The sequence below is a fragment of the Photinus pyralis genome, unplaced genomic scaffold, assembly GCF_008802855.1.
Source record: "Photinus pyralis isolate 1611_PpyrPB1 unplaced genomic scaffold, Ppyr1.3 Ppyr1.4_LG8, whole genome shotgun sequence".
In the NCBI taxonomy this organism is placed as follows: Eukaryota; Metazoa; Arthropoda; class Insecta; order Coleoptera; family Lampyridae; genus Photinus; species Photinus pyralis.
The window spans coordinates 25,443,051-25,460,182 of record NW_022170819.1 but is presented as its reverse complement, the minus strand read 5'-3'; the positions used below and the strand labels follow the sequence as shown (position 1 = coordinate 25,460,182).

The 17,132-nt window shown below is 36.8% G+C and overlaps 2 protein-coding genes across 2 annotated transcripts in view; both read right to left on the bottom strand.

Annotated features, from left to right (window-relative positions):
• Positions 1 to 16,943, bottom strand: part of LOC116177635 — an 84,912-nt gene extending 67,969 nt beyond the window's left edge. The window contains exon 1 of the mRNA XM_031496648.1: positions 16,779 to 16,943. Within this exon, the coding sequence (XP_031352508.1) occupies positions 16,779 to 16,798 (20 nt within the window). The 5' untranslated portion in view covers positions 16,799 to 16,943. The remainder of the gene's footprint in view (positions 1 to 16,778) is intronic.
• Positions 1,692 to 3,416, bottom strand: LOC116177637 (bromodomain-containing protein 4-like). The gene is made up of 2 exons (XM_031496652.1): positions 2,159 to 3,416; positions 1,692 to 1,965 (listed from the first exon to the last, which is right to left on the bottom strand). The coding sequence occupies exons 1-2, from the start codon at positions 3,274 to 3,276 to the stop codon at positions 1,893 to 1,895; spliced, it is 1,191 nt and encodes a 396-aa protein (XP_031352512.1). The 5' UTR covers positions 3,277 to 3,416; the 3' UTR covers positions 1,692 to 1,892.
• Positions 16,944 to 17,132: the final 189 nt, after the last annotated feature.

Sequence of the window (17,132 nt, the reverse complement as noted above, 5' to 3'; positions counted from 1 at the left end):
TTTTACGAGGATCAGTACTATTGAATATGAGCCGGATTAAAAGTCGTGTTTTCGAATGCGAACTGATTTAATAACTTCGAGCGGTGCACAAAAAAATCCCCTACTGAAAATCGTACGCGATTCTTCGTATCTGTAATTTACGAAGGGGCGCAATTTTAATGCTTGTCCTTGGCGCCATTTGGACATGCTACGTCACTGGTTGCGTAACACCAGAGATCACACGTAACCTTATAAAACGAAATTGAATCTGAAACGTGAATTTTTTACACATCTAGAACGGATGTCACCGTCTGAGACGGCTGCATATTGAATCTAAACTGCTAAAAGAAATTTTTTTTTCAAACTCTTGCTGTGTGAGTTTTAAAAAGGAATTGCAGCTGCACCCATTTAGTAAATGTCATTTTTTAGCCCGAGGTTTCTCGTGCACTTCTAAAGGAAATTAGAAGCGGAAACCTTTTTTTAATCTCAAGCGCGGATTTCGCCCCGTAAATGGTTGCCAAGTAAATCCCAAGTTCTTGAGTAATGCTGGATAAGGAATTAGGATTTTTAACAAATCTTGTGCAATTTTTGTAGGGGTTGCTTAAAAGAATCAACATTTGTGCGAATATTAAGGACCGATTACCTATATAGGTACTACAAATGAATCGCAACTTTCTAAAGGGAAATTGGAGCGGAACAATTTTTGTGCGAATTAAATCTTTACAAACCTTACGGGTGGTTTGTAACTGAACTCTTCTAAACGACAGGACGAATTTGGAAAAAAATTTTTTGTGCCTCTATATGGCCTCGGGTGATTTAGAGATTCACAGTTGGTTCGCCCCCGATCGGTTTATGGAATTTTTTTAAAACTTTTTTCGTTGATATCGCACTCTGAAATATCATGTGTCGGTCGTTCTTTACGTCAGTATCGTGCGTCTTATTTAGAGAATTAAAATTCGAGAATTTCTTTGCCGTACGGAGATAAAATCAAACGCCGATTTCACCCTTTAAGTAGTTACTTACTGGTGGGTACGTTTCTCGGTGCTAGTTTCACAGAGGTTTTATTTTGAGCGAGAATGTAGGTGTAGACCAGCTCGGGAAAGTAATAACTAAATAACAATAACTGTTTATGGTAATGCCGGCATTATCTATTGAGCGTACGTACCTACGAATTAGGTAATTGTGAATGGAGAATGCCTTTTTTAAGAGTCCTGGGTCTGGTAATACCTGAATCTACAGCTTTACCAAGCCATTTTCACTATCCAAATTGTAAATACCTTACGTTGCGCTCCTAAATGGTATTACGAAAAGCGCAATAATTATGCAAAAAAGGAGCGCAAATTTACTTCCGCTTTTTTCTCCACGAAGAAACCGTTCTCGAAAAGTTTGTTATGCATTAACGCAAAAAACCTTGCGCTGAGTAAGACGTCGAGTACTCTCCGCCCGCTGAAAAGTACAATTAAATATTTTTATGATTCATAAATAACGCGTTCAAAGAATCGAGACGATGGAGCCGTAGCAGTATTCTCGTAAGGATGTCCGAAAATAAGATACCTCATTGTTGGCGGGCGTACCCGATTTGTATTTCTAGAGAGTTCAACAGCCCCTCTAAGCGTATCACGATCAAAAACCAAAAATAAAACCGAACCCGTCGCAATTTGATAATCCTTTCCTCGTCCGCGTCCGAGGGGTGGCAACAGAATGAACCAATCTACCGTAAAATATTAATTTATTGCCTACATTAAAAAAACTTACACAAGTATTAATTAATAATTACTTAATAATAGTGTATAAATTAAAAAGAGCAGTCTAGACACTATTGCATACTACGCATGCAAATAACTACTACATACCACTTGCCATTTTTATTTACCAATCAGCACTTTACATAATAGAATAATTGCGCCCATATTCTAATTAGCACCCGAATCCGTGTCTACCTTAGGGTTAGTTCGGCCGTTTAATTTTTCCAAGCCACCTTGCAACCTAGACAACACAAAACATGCCGTTAAAAAAAATGGTAACACAACAATAATACATGTGTAATGAAGCGAAGCCAATTAGGATTTCAAATAGCAATAAACAATCAAATTTGAAGGTGAAGTGCGGCCACCTTAAAATAAGACGACGCGCCGACACTTTCACATTCTTACTCTACGGGAAAAAATGGGGCACTTACGCGATGCTCTCCAGCTGCTTTGAGATTCCTCGGTCCTCCTTGACCATGGTGGTTCTGGGAAGGGTGGCGATCATGTCGTTCGCTTTGTTGTTGTACGCGCCGAGAAGGCCGCGGTAGGTGCTGTAGACCATTTTTTTGACGTTGGGGTCGTTCGTCTTCACTTTGGTGTTTTTGTCCGCGATCGGTACGACGGTCGTCGTGCTGTAGTCGACCTCGTCGAGGAGCTTTGGGGGTGAATGTTTGATGGGCACCTCGATGGTTATGGTGCGGTGGTTGATGAATTCGGGCGCTTTGGCTCTTGGTAGCGTGTTATGATTGATGACGGGGCGAGGTGTTGGTGGTTTTTCGATCAGTATCGGCTTGCATTCAATTACCTTTTCGCTTTCGTGCGCTTTACGTTTAAAGAGGGCGTTTTGTGTGAGAATCGCCGCTAAATTTGTTGCCGCCGCGGAGTTGTTACTAACCTGCTTTTCTCGAATAGCCGGCTGGGTTTCGGTTTCTACAGGTGCCCATTTTTTTGGACTGCACTGGTTTGCGATGAAGGGAGGAGGAGGTGGCGGAATTGATTGGGGAGGAGGTGGCGGTATTGATGGGGGAGGCGGTGGCTGTGTTGATGGAGGTGGAGGCGGCGGCGGCGTTACCGGTGCGATCTCCTCAAGCCGTTCGAGGGGTGGCGGTGGAGGATAATCTGGAATGTCTCGTTCATCCGGCACGAATTCCTGTGGTGCGTTGACTTGTATCACAATTTCACTTTTAATCACATTTTGTTTGCTCGCAATTGGCTTAACTGAACTAAATTTCTTATTGTTATAGTTTTCTAAGTAATTTCGGAAAGATCCGGTACGGCCACTGCTGAACACCTCTACTTTCGCTGAAGATCCGTTTTCAGAATTTAAACTGGAAGTGGACGTGCTGTAACTTTTAATATCGGATATTCCACTGTCTGTCGAAGAAACACTTTCTTGGTCGTCTTTCGTGTTTTTGCTCTCGTAATTTTCCAAAAAGTCCTTGTAAGATTTAAATGTACATTTCGTAAGCACACCGTTCGTTTCGTTTTCATTCGCGATTTTCTTATTTTTTATTGGGACGTTATAATTTACTTTTGGTATGTCCCTCATCGCGATCACTTATTTATGCAAACAATTGTTAAACGTACAACGACCACGATGCAACTGAACTTCACAACGTCGATAGTGCTTTTGGATACGTCAGTTCGAAGCAACGCATGGTAGACCGGCTTACTGACCGGTATTTCATGATGATATCACCTAAGTAGCTGGGGGTGGGGAGCACCGAGATATCCATAATCTTTATATATTTCGTTTAATTCGAATGTTCTTTGTGTGGTTTTTGCGGTTCACCTATGGCTTACATAAACTCAAAAGGTTCATTCATACATAGACCAAAACACTTTCTCCACGCACGTGTGGACGTTTCATATTAATTGCATAATCAATTAGTATTGAGAGACAACTGTTGATTCATGCAAAAACATCAATTACTAATTCGTTTAAACTTTCCTTGTGAACAACATTGGCTGCGTAAATGCACCCTGCGTCACGCCATAATGCGTATTCACATCACGAATTACAGATGTAGAAATTCGATTTGAATAATTTGTTTTAAGATTTAGATAAATGCAGTACGCTTTCTATATCTAAGCCCATTACTTTAGAAAATAGAAAAGGATACATCGGCCTATTTTCTAATCATCCCGCGACTACGTCAAATCGCGCACTTCCCCCTCGATAACTTATCTCTAAATGACAAATAAGACGTCCGGATTAATTCAAAGAATCACTTGATGAGGGAATAATCCTCGACAAAATAATGCAGGTGTTAAACATCCGAGCGACGCTATTGTTATCGTCTGGACGGTTTCGTTTCAAAAGAAATCGAGCTGCATTGTGGTGCGTATAGGGGCGCGCCTATTCGCATAGCGATTATATACGGCGGATGAAAAGTTCACGGTGAAAATCCTAATTGTTCAATAAATTGTTTAAATTATTTATTCACCTTCGGTTATAATTGTGGCCAAGACAAGACCTTTCGTACACAAAACGCGTTACTTATACAAATTAACTCAATGACGAAGTGACAATGGACTTTTAAAATTTTTTGGTAACGATTTCCCATATATAGAGTTCTGTAGCAGGAAAGATCTTGTACCATTGCCTACAGCATCATATTGCGTTTGATAAAGCATGTCTTTAGGACAAAAGACGGCGTGGTTACATTTACAGGGGTCGAAAGAAAGTCCCACTTTCAAAAAATAAATTTTAATCTCTACGGCACTGGTAGAAATTTCACGATCGACTCCTGTTTTTATCTAATTCAAAAATTTCAAATAATTTACATGTATCAATGAGTCGAAGTTTTCACAAAATTAAAATAGATTTTCTCCTCATGAAAGGTAGCAGCAATTCGGAAAATTGGATGGTGGAAAGCCTTCTGCAATACAATTGGATATTTTGTATCGCCTGGTAAATTGGACTACTCGTTCAAAGTGAATTTTGAAGGATGGTTGACGATGTGAATCAGGAAAAAACTGGGCTTCACCCAGGCACCAATTAATTGTCTTTAAATTTTTTATCGGTTGCCGTTTAAATTAGAATTGTATCACCCCGTGTAAACATGAGAGGTGCACAAATGTGGTTAGTAAATTTGTATTTATCGTAACTAACACTAACAAACGCAATGAAACGTTCTGTACTTTTGACACCAACAATTTCGTTGTCAAATTTACAAATAATGCAACCAAAACGAAAGTGTTCGCTCATTAAGAGTGAAATACATTCGCACTATATTCACGGTTCAAAATAAGTCAGCCAACCTGTCGATTCCTCTACACAACGAAGTTCCCCTTTCGCAAAAATACGCCACTTTTACTCGTAATGCCAACTCGCTAGCGATTTAAAAGCTCGCACGACAATAATTTCGTCGAATTGGCGGCGCAGTTTTCCCTTGTAATGCTACAATTAATTTCAACTTTCGCGATAAAAATATGACGACGTACGATTACGCGGCTTTTTAATTCTTCCGTGTACCTCGATTATACGAATTTGTCATGAAACTAAATGTTACACTAAAAATGCCGCACTCGACTGATGTAAGTTCGCCTTGAAGGTTCGGCGAAGAATCTCTCTCTTTCCAACCAATTTTTCTTAATGTTGTCGCCGAGGCAATCAACTGAAATGGACCCCACGCAAACCAAGCCTCGACCACCTTTCTTTAGGTAAATGTTATGCACATGTTGACCGAACCCATCTGTAGAAACTCTCAATGTCCCTACAATTTGTTACCTTGACCCCGAAATCACTGGCCGAACTACGACGTGGTGAAACTTGCCGTTTCAAAGAACATGGAAGGAAAATTTAAATGTTGGGTAACATGAGGGTTTGATAGCAAGTTGAAGAGATGGACATAAAATACCGGTTTGATTCATAAGAAGAAACACAAAAAAATACAATGCCTATTTCGTGATCACGTGTCCCTGTTAAATTTGATTCTTATCTTTTATCTTTACCACATGATAAATTCCTAGTGCATTCTCCTGTTCAAAGTACATACACCTTTAATACGAAATAAAATTTGAATCCAACCAAAGGAATGATATTACGAAAATTAAATGAAAATCTCAACGAATGAAGCAAAGTAACTGTACGTTATTTTCGTGATAGTGCCAAGTTTGACGGTAAACTTCGTATGAGTGGCGAATCCAAACAAACCAGCTTCAAAATTCGAGAAAGTAACACTCGAAACCGTGGTTATTTATGCACCGAGAGAAAATGCCACTTTTCCACCGTATTGGCGTTAAATTTGCCTAATTTATTACTAGGTTTTGCTGCGAATAGAATGCACGAATTAATTGTCTTTAAAATTTTTACAGTATGCCGTTAAACACTAAACTAGTTCGCGAGGTGTAAAACCGTCACTTTCCAATAAATTGATTTTTACTTTTGCTCTGCATATTAATTCAAGGCTACACGATAACGACCATAAAATGGTTTTACTTCGCACTACAACCTACTGCAACTCGCTTATCTGCACACGTGTACAATTACGAGTAACTACTAATTCTTTACTACTATCCGCATAAAACTCACTCAATTGACTCAATAACACGCAAGTTTTTGAAAATGTACCACGAATCTTCCCACATACGCGGAATAAAAACTCTCGTACACAAAACGGCCCACGTGTGCTTTTATAACTTCGCTAAAAATTCAATTTCAAAACACAAACAATTTTTAATAAATCTTTAAAAGTAAAAAAAACTTACGCACAAACAGAGTACGCGATCGCTCACAAATTCCGCTTAGAATCTAATTTCTAAGGCACTCAGGTAGTACGTTTCGCCCCGCGAATTCAAGCAAAAATCTCTTTTTCTCTCTCTCTTTCCCTCTTTCGCATCCTTCGCTGTTTGAATCTTGCCCCATCGAAATACCGAAATAAGCCCTATTTTCTGACCGACCGACAACCCCTTGACTCCAATAACCAATAGGAACCCAGAATTCTATATTGTCGCGTACTCGGCTTTTCGCACAACGCGACCGAAACTTTTAGGTCCGACGAGATCGTGGCAACCGCGTTCGCTTGCCGCAACACGTTTCCTAGCATTGCGCGTTATCGCCAGACATATCTTTGTTTAAGTTCACTATGAAGCGGTACATGTGCAAATTTTCCTGTGCTTACCAAAATATAAATTCGAAAAATTACTTTTTTCATCGACCACCCGTTACAGTAGGTGAGGAAAAGAAACTTGAAAGTATCTTGAGAACCTTAGGAGCGACATTTATGATGAAATTGAGAAAGGCTTGAATTTGAGAAGAACTTGAGAAGGATCTGATATGAGCAAGGATTGAGGGGAGGAGAGTATGATGAGAATTTACGATCTTGAGGGGTACTTGAGTGAAACTTTTAGGGAACCTACCATGAACTTGAAGTGAACATAAGGAAAAATTGATAATAACTGGAAAAGAATGTGACAAACACGTGAAGGAGAATTCTAGGAAGAGAATTTAAGAGAACTTAAAAAGCTTCACATAAACCTGAGAGACTGAGGGGAACATGAAGGGAATTTAAGAAGCATTTGAGAGAACCTTGAAAAACGCATGCAAATAAGTAGAGAACTGGAGAGGGACTAGAAGCTTGAGAATTACTGGAGAATACTTGAGTCTAGTGAAAATTTGCAAAGTGGCACTATGCCTGACGTAAAAGTAATGATCTAGCCTAAATAATTATAGAAACTGATATTCGTAATAATATGTTCATGTTCACCCACGAAATGGTTCAAAAATGAAAGCTTTATAGGAGAGTCGCTGGTGTCCGTCTGTCCGTCCGTGAATAGTATAACTGCCAAAGGGTTGGGCCGATTCGGTTCCAATTTTGCACAGTCGACCTGTATACCACATGTAACATGCGTATTAAAAATGGGTCAATGACCTCGTAGCTCTGTCACTTTTCATATTTTCATTACGAGGTTTTTAAATTTCATCTTGATCTGATGCAGTGGCACCAGTGTGAATTATCATCAAAACCAATCTCCAGCAGTCTAACCTGTAGTTTTGAAATATCTATTTCTAACAAATCCGTGGCCCAAAGATTACTATATCAGAGTTGTCATCTTCAGGTTTTATTTATCAATATCTGTCTTTTACATCCAGCAGTAAGATTTTTTCGTGATTCCATTGACTCTCGCATAATAGTGTGGCGAGCATCCCATTAAGGTTCCGTAATTTTTCTAGACACTTTCCGTTTGCTACACGAGCATGAAGCGTATGGCAGTTCCAACATCGAAGCCGAAGTGATTATTAGTGAAATTCGCGGTGGTATATGATCATTTACCTGTTATACATTTGTGTACAAGACCATTAAAAAATTCATGAATAGTATACATATTACATTAATAAACGCGTAATTAGTTTTATTTTGCAATAGGTTTATTAAGATCTTTTCGACTTTTTTAATTATAACCTGGACTGTCTTTTGACACGCCATCCATCTTCTTGCTATTCTTTTTTGTTATTTTGGAGTTACTTTTAACCATGCCAATATAGCAGAAGTTATAATTTCACCCAGTGCAGAACAGAGGCGCTTATCGCCACAATTTCTGAAAATTTTATTCTGTCAAATTATTGACTATATTCATATTGAATTTTGCCCTTTCAAATATAAGTTTGTGGTAGGTCTAGTATGAGATGTTACCGAAGTTTTAAAATACGCATGCGATCAAAACAGAGTTGCTGTCGAGCAGAGCTGTAAATATTTTTAGAAAAAGAGTATTTTCGGTATCTAGTTACTGAAAGTATCTAAGATACCAGGTATCTAATATACTTTTCTCTTGAGTCAAAAAGTAACTATGTTTTAGATACTTTTGTAAAGTATCTTGTACCTGTTACTCTTCTAAAGTATCTAGATACCACGAAAAGTAACTAAGATACTTTAAAAGTATCTTAGATACGAAAATGACGAAAATGTTGAATGTTTAATTTTTTTACGGTCCAATAAAAACGTTTAAGATAAATGTAACTTAGGTACATACCTACATGTAATAGAAGTACAAAATTTATATCCTTCCTACACTATACATCTATCTATGCGGATTTATTATTATTATTATTATTATGTAAATGTTTTCTATAGTAAAGTGTATCCATACCATATATTCACTTAATTTCGCTTGATTTTGAGATAATAAACAAATTTCTTAAGTGATATGACAATAAATATCAAAAAAATGCCGAACCTTACTCTAGACTTATATAGGTACTATAAAGTATCTTAAATACTTCAAAGTATCTTATATACTTTCAGGTACCTACATTCATATAATTTAGTTTCAGTACCTATCTAGATACCGATGTCTAGTATCTGGGACTTAAAGATACTTTTATGTGAAGTAACAATTTACGCATAGTAAATAGTTACTTTTTGTTAGAAGTAACTATAATGTAACTAGATACTTTTTGCGAGTATCTTTTACAGGTCTGCTGTCGAGTCACCTTTGGAATTTTTGTTTACCGACATGGGAAAACTTCCAAAGGCGACTGGATGTCAATCCTTTTTTGATCGCCCGTGGTGCGTTTGGAAGAAAAACTATTTTATTCTTCAAATTTCGTAACATTCGCGTGTTCTACTGGTTTGACACATTTTTTCCCATTCTACAGTATATACCTTTGAATACAGAGTGTTTTTTTGGGAGCTTTAGTTAAAAGTTTCTGGGAAAGTAAAATAGGTAGGATTTTGAAAATTTGTACTTAGGTGTTACTCTGAAGGCCGAATCGATGTAAAATATTTTCAAAATGGCCGCACTTCCGGAAACACCGGAAGTAGATAGTAACTTCGTTATTTTAAATGGCAACCCCTATTTTTTATTGCATTTTTGGATTCTACGTGAAATTTCAGTTCTTTTGATACCCATATGTCATATCTGCCATTTATGGTTTTTAAGTTATTTTGACTTTAAGAAAAAAAAATGGCGGATGCAGATGGTACCTTGATAATTGATTACTTGAAAAAGGTTATAGTCATGGCAACCCATTTTTATCAGTGCATAGAGAATGAATAGGGCTTTCTTTTAGTGTACTTAAAAAAAAGTTAAGTTGCGTACAACCGCACCTATGGAGATCCAAATTTAAGAAACTTCAAAGTCTATAAACTCAGTTTTTTTAAATGGAATGACCATGTTCTTAATATTGCATGAGATAGAGAATCGAAATTGGCATATTTTGATATTACATGTTCCTATAGCTATCTTTAACAGTTTCTGATTTATTCCCATTTCATTGAATTGATCTCGGAATTGATGCCATTTTTTTTCGCATTTTCTTTTTAGTAGTTGGCCATGATTTTATAACAATCGAATTTTAAACAAATCAAGGAATGGATTCTTTAATACCACTGATTCTAGTTCTAGTCTAAATAATTCATTAATAAATAACTCATTTAATAAGGATATAGGACAGAAAATTTTTGAAAAATCTAAACAGAGTCGTTCAACTGAATTTCTTAAACAACGTATAAGTCTGGAAATTAAGAGAGGTAATGCGATATCTGTTCTAGCAACAATTCCATACCAAAAATGTTTCAACAAAGTTTTTTATATTTTGCATTGAATTTATTTTGTTAATCTTGCATTTGCAATTCAATTCATTTTCTTAAATATTCTCTTGTAGAGCTTTGTATAACTTGTGCTTCAACGGTTTGTAGTGCATTAGGGGTACAAAATTTCAAAAATTCATACAATTTCGTTCTAGTTTTCGAATGAATGTACGGAAAGCACGCGCCGCGATTCTGCCCATTTCACCATAAATAACAATTAAATTCCAAAATAGGTGAAACCACTGCGAGTCATTTTTCGATTTTTGAAAAACTTATGTTAACCTATAACAGTGGGTGATGGATTAGTGTCACTAGATTTGTTTAAAATTCAATTGTTATAGAATCATGGCCGACTACTAAAAAGAAAATCCGAAAAAAATAGTGTCAATTCAATAAAATGGGAATAAGTCAGAAACTGTTAAAGATAGCTATAGGAACATGTATTGTCAAAATATGCCCATTTCGATTCTCTATCTCATGGAATAGTAAGAACATGGTCATTCCATTAAAAAAAACTGAGTTTTTAGTCTTTGAAGTTTCATAAATTTGGATATCCATAGGGGCGGTCGTACGCAACTTAACTTTTTTTTAAGTGCACTAAAAGAAAGCCCTATTCATTCTCTATGCACTGATAAAAATAGGTTGCCATGACTACAATCGTTTGCAAGTAATCAATTATCAAGGTACCATCTGCATCCGCCATTTTTTTTCTTAAAGTCAAAATAACTTAAAAACCATAAATGGTAGATATCGACATATGGGTATCAAAAGAAGTGAAATTTCACGTAGAATCCAAAAAAGCAATAAAAAATAGGGGTTGCCATTTAAAATAAGGAAGTTACTATCTACTTCCGGTGTTTCCGGAAGTGCGGCCATTTTGAAAATATTTTACATCGATTCGGCCTTCAGAGTAACTCCTAAGTACAAATTTTCAAAAACCTACCTATTTTACTTTCCCAGAAACTTTTAACTAAAGCTCCCAAAAAAACACCCTGTATAAAATTAAAATTATATTCAAAGAATACCTACTATGATCTAAAAGTACTGTATTAAACGCGTGTAACACGATAAGGTAGGGTATTTCAATAGGGGTAGTAATAAAGGAAGGAATATTTTCCTGTAGAAAGCTAATAGGTATAGAGGTACCTACTTTTGAGAAAACGTGAACTCACTGTGGTAGGTACAACCTAAGTATATAGATATCCCCAATTTAAGTTTGTCGTTTTATTACAAAAATCACTGATATGTATTTATGGTTCATACAAAAGTAAACATTAGTAACAAAGTAAATAGGTATATGTATGTTTAATAGGTTATTGATTGATCATTCTTACGCAGCATAAAAAACGCCAAAAACCTCCTCGGTGGTCGTAACATAACGTCTACAGAGTACAGAAAGTGTCTAATCATTTAGCAATAAATTACACATTTGTCAATTAGTTATGACTAATATTGACAATAAATTACATCAATCACAAAAATATTTGTGACTCACGCATCGTCTTGAAATATGGAAATACTTCAGATTACACCAGAAGTGCCCTGCGATTACTCATCGATATACCACAGAGGACAACCAAATGTTAATAATCTAAATATTTTCGCTTTTCCTTAATTAATTCATTCCGAATTTCACTCTCACGTTAAGGTTGTGTATGACTAGATCATTAGTCATGCTTGTTTATCGATTATGCGATTTAAATAAATTGTAAACAAATGTTCAGGCCGAATCCAAGGTTTTCTTCAGAACAATACATATTAATCACGATGAGATAACGGGGTACTTGCCTAATTGTTTATGCTATAGGTACTTAAGGCGAAGTGAAAGTAAGGGTTTCTGTTTTGGGGGATTATAATTAGATATTCGTTATTATTGCCATTCAGGTAGAGATTTACATAATGGGCATATCTAAACGAGTTTCAACACTAACAAAAGAATTAGTCAATCCCCAAACGGCTTAAAACCCCCAATAAGCGTTTGCATGTAATTAGACGATGTGGACCTTTTGTAAGGAAAGAAGGACAATGTGCCCAAGCATTTAAAACAAATCTTGCATTGTTAAATTTTCGCTGAAGTTGTTTGTTTCTAAACAAATGCATGCCTGCACTTGGAGCGGAATACCGCACGCTGATCTATGCTTTATGGTACAGTTATTTATAAAATCCTTGGTGGTTTTGATAGATCTTACGCCACCATCATAAATCCTTACCATGGCCATTTCCTTGTAGGTAACTCTGTGTGTATATTCTTTCATTGACCTAAACTTGTCAAAACATTTCAATGGTCGATGGTGTTTTATGATAATTTGGTTGATGCATTACACGTCTGAAAAAAGGCACTTACATTATAATTTATTGAAAACTTTAGTATGAGACTACTAAAACTTGTAGTAAAATTATGGTCCGGGAGAATACACTTGAGGATACCAAGTTCGTATGATTTTCGGCAACATCTGATTTTCTCGCCATTAGCCATCATTCCTAAAAATGATAGTAAAGGTCTCCTATAAACGAACCCCACTTTGTGTATGACCTGTGAATTCTGGAAGTATGTGACCAAAGTAAGTGTTTTACTGACCGTGCATGCGTGGTAATATCTGCACGAGACGATACAGATGGGCACCTCTAGTTGCCGAAATGCGGTGCTTATCATGGGGTGCGGGGTAATACGTCCAAACATGCTTTGTAAGCTTTTTTTTCTTTTAGGGGTTTTGTTTTAATTCTTTCATGTGTTTCGGAATCAATTTTTGTCATTGGGAATCAATTAATTGTGTGTTTATTCCAATCCAAAGTCTGGCCCAGATCCAGTTTTCATGTCAGATTTTTTTATTGGCACCCAAGATTTATTTCAGAATTTTCAGAAGTTGATGGAGGCCACCGAGTCTCTCAAATTTCAATTTTGATTTATTTGGAGCTAGCTGCACAAGTGTTTTTCGGGTGGCGGAGTGACCGCATGCCATTGCACAGCGCATTACGTTAATGTAAAAAAATAGCGTATTAAATATAGCGAACTTTGGACGATATTCAAAAAAGACCCAAGTGCCACAAAAAGGTAAAAAATAAATACAAAATATTTAAAAAAGTTTATAATGATAAATATCAAAAATTTTTTGAACCAATACTGAATTTTATTTATATCTTCATGAGGTCAAGAGGTCATGAGTCATTATAAAAAAACTTTTGTAGTAAACATTTTTATGTATCTCTTTTAATTTTAAATTTAACTCAGATAAAACATAAAGCCTGTATTTTTTTGCTTGCACTAACATTTACGAAGATGCCCTATAAAAGTGTTGAAACTGGTACACCCTATATTTTCAATATCTCTGCAAAGAGAGAGAATCGACCTACTCCTAACACATTAATTTGCCAAATTTATTTATTAGGAGGTGAAAATGAGATTTTACGTGTGTTATACAAAAAAAAATCAAAATGTTGGTAACTGTGAAAAAAAGTATACCTATTGTATTACAGTGGCCCAGTTATTTCGCAGTATTCTACCGGGCCTGGTCATCTAGCCCCCAATCCCACAAATGAACCAATTTTATATCTACTGTGCCTCAATTGTACTCTATGCTCACGATTTTGGGTTTAAGGGTTCACTTTAGCCCCAAAAGCGCAAAGATTGTACGCATAAAAGCACAAATAAGTATAATCCGAATCGGTTCAATATGAAAAAGCTGGGGGGGGGGGGCTAAGCTTTTTCGAAAGCACTTTTGTGCTAATGGGGGAGCTAAGTGAACGGCCCCTTTCCTACCCTTTTGGTTTCCATCATAGTCTATACCCCCTTTTTGGGAAAATTTAAAGGTATACTCTTGGCATTCTGTATTTGTTTCTTCAACATTCTCGAGGAGAACTCAGGTATAATCACTTCGAAGGACGCTGCTCGATATACACGTTCCCCTCTCTCCAATTTTTTGGACGCACCAATATGTACCTACTCTCTTCAAAAAACAATCTTTTAATCTTATGTAAATAATCGAGAAACGTATTCAATCAGATACAAGGTACAAGAACTGTGGGCAGCACACCTTCACGAAGGATGTAGAACACAATCTTTAACTTTAAAGAAAATATGTGTATCCCTGCAATAAATGCACAAAAACAGAAAGTAGGGCAATTATCTATTGGTAGAAAATTTTCCTAACAAAACTGCACGCGACGGCCAGGCGCCAGACTAGGTGGGGTCATTTTCGCGTACGGTATACGATTAGTAATACTGAATAACTGCCTGCTTATCCTGCATATCTGATTTACACCTTCTGCGAGATGAAACAACTGATTGGGCATTTGGATAAATCGACGATTCTCAGAGCAGATGAATACGAGGTGATTGCGACTAAATTCAAAGAAGCACCAAGTTAGAAAACAATGGTGAAAACTGCATTTGGTCACCGTTCCGTACTTCCATGCAAAGGGACATTCCCCTTATGCAAAATCTGCCCACTTCACTATTAGGTACTCGAAGAAGTTCTGGTCAGGGATTTGGCCTGACATGACAATGGCTTCCACTCACAATGACAGGGGAACCGGCAGCGGACAACTTACTGAAAGCGATGCACGCCGCGTCGGTGTGGATTAGGCCTATGGGGGATACCACATTAAAAAAATGCGCCACGTCCTCTACCTCAAGGTGGTTTATTACAAAAAATGTGTCTTCTTTACCTTTTACGTGAACTTTTTTTCCGTAAGATTAACTGCTGCGCGGTTATTTTGTAAAGACTGATTTTTTATGCCTTTCATCTAAGATGGTGGCGCGAGCGGTCTTCCCCCAAGGTCGAAAACATGGTTTTTTTCAAGGCCCAGACCTCAACATATTAAAAAATTACTACTACACCACCTTTTGTAGGGCGAAGATCCCTACTGACTGGACTAAACGTAAAATGTGTAAAACTCATTTATTTTAGTTATTAACGAACCAAAATATGATTTGGTGGGGGTATTTTTGCAATGAAAATTCTATAGCCTTTAAAATTAACGATATGTCATTTTTCTCGATGGGGATTTTAAAGTGGTGGTAAATAGATGGGGTGCAGGAATAAATGCCAAAACCAAGGTAAACCTTCTTCCATTAAACTTCTTTGAATGAAAGCCGTGTACAATTGAAGAATGAAGAGGTCTTCCCTATTGGCGTTCTCGAGTTTTCAACGTCTTTTTCTGGAAATTATAGGTAATGTCTTGAAAACCTCCAAAGTCTACTAAATATATAGCCACAAATAGAATAGCAGTGGACAAAACAAAATAAATGTATCGAAAATTTGCAGACTTAATCAAATATCAAAGAGGTGATTCACCTTAAATGGCCTATAGCAACCACTTTCGTTCAAAAAAGACGAATCGGCAATATTAATGGGTTTACCAGTCCAGGAAGAATTTCTACCTGTTGAAAGTTCTCTTCTTTTTTAAATTAAAATTTATTGATATTTTTACATACGCGTTTGCGATAATGATATACGTTCGTCGTTCCATTTTAAGATTGTAAAAGTGTCCGCTCAACAATGCAAGTTTTGTTGCGCATCGATGAAAACCATTCACTGGATTAATTTATTTCAGAAAGTCATTAATTCCCTTTGATTTGTTGCCCGTATATTACTTTCTAGTTGTAAGAAAAAGTTTATAAATTTAATTAATGCCCGTCGTCCGTAATTTATGTAATGAATCTGCGACTCCTTACGAAATGCCGAAACCTTGTCGAGATAAGAAAGTCGATCCATTTTATCAAAACAACGGTTCAAAAACCCGAGAAGTGCCCACTTACCTTAGGAACAGTTTAAAAATATTCCCTACGAATTTGGCAAACGCGCAAACTTTGATAAAACAATTAAGAGCATGCGAAAAAGTTAATTAGGTTGATTTTCAAAGGCGATTGTTAGTTTTTGAAAAACTCAAGGAAAGCACACGCTATTTTACTGTGGCCATCGGGAAATATTTAAAAATTTATTTTGGTCAACGGTCGAGGTCTTTGTCCGTTATTTTAAACAACAAAAAACGGTGCCCTGAATTAATTCAAATATCATAAATTTCTTCGATTCTAAAACAATAACATAAATTCGCAAATATTTACTAATCAAATCGACGTGTTTGGCTACCATAATAACGTTTGATCACGAAGGCTATACAGAAGGTCAAAAAACGGAGGGGTAAACGACATTTTCGACTTTTATAAATATAGCTTTGTGGAGTTTTTCAAATCTTGACAAGGCGAAGGTGGAGATTTTCGGGAAACTATCAACGCCCCCGTCGCATTCATTTTTCCGTTGCTCGAAAGAAATATATTCAACACGTGCGCCACTTTTGCTCAAAATATAGAAATGATTTCACGGCTAAAAATTCGTGAGGGACCTTCAGCTCGCGCAATCTAAACTTACCTAATTGTGAGAAAAATGCAAATCTTATTATCCGCAGTCTATTATTAACTTACAATATTTGGCTCAAGTAACAATCCTGACCGATGCTATTCAATTATGTATACTAGGCAAAAAGGCGTAGTTCTATGTTGGGATTTTAAAAGACTTACCTCCATGGAGCTTCAGCCATTGCTTGAACTAGGTAACAAATTTGCTTTCAACAAACTATCAAAACTTAAAAAAAAATAACTAAGTACGCTCAGTAGATACGCGAGTGCGACGCAGACGCCACTCTGGGCCCGCACTGAACATTGAGGGCGTCGCGACGCGACGGCCACTTCTTGCCAATAACTATAATTTTAAGGCAAACTGCCAACAAACTTCCTACATTTTCTTAACAACTTGTTCGCTCCGGCTGCTTATATTTTTATTAGTCTAACAGCATTTAAATATATTTTGAACAAACCTAAAATTATTTCAGAGGAACTGATGAATGCACCAGCTGCGCGTGTCACCGAAACACA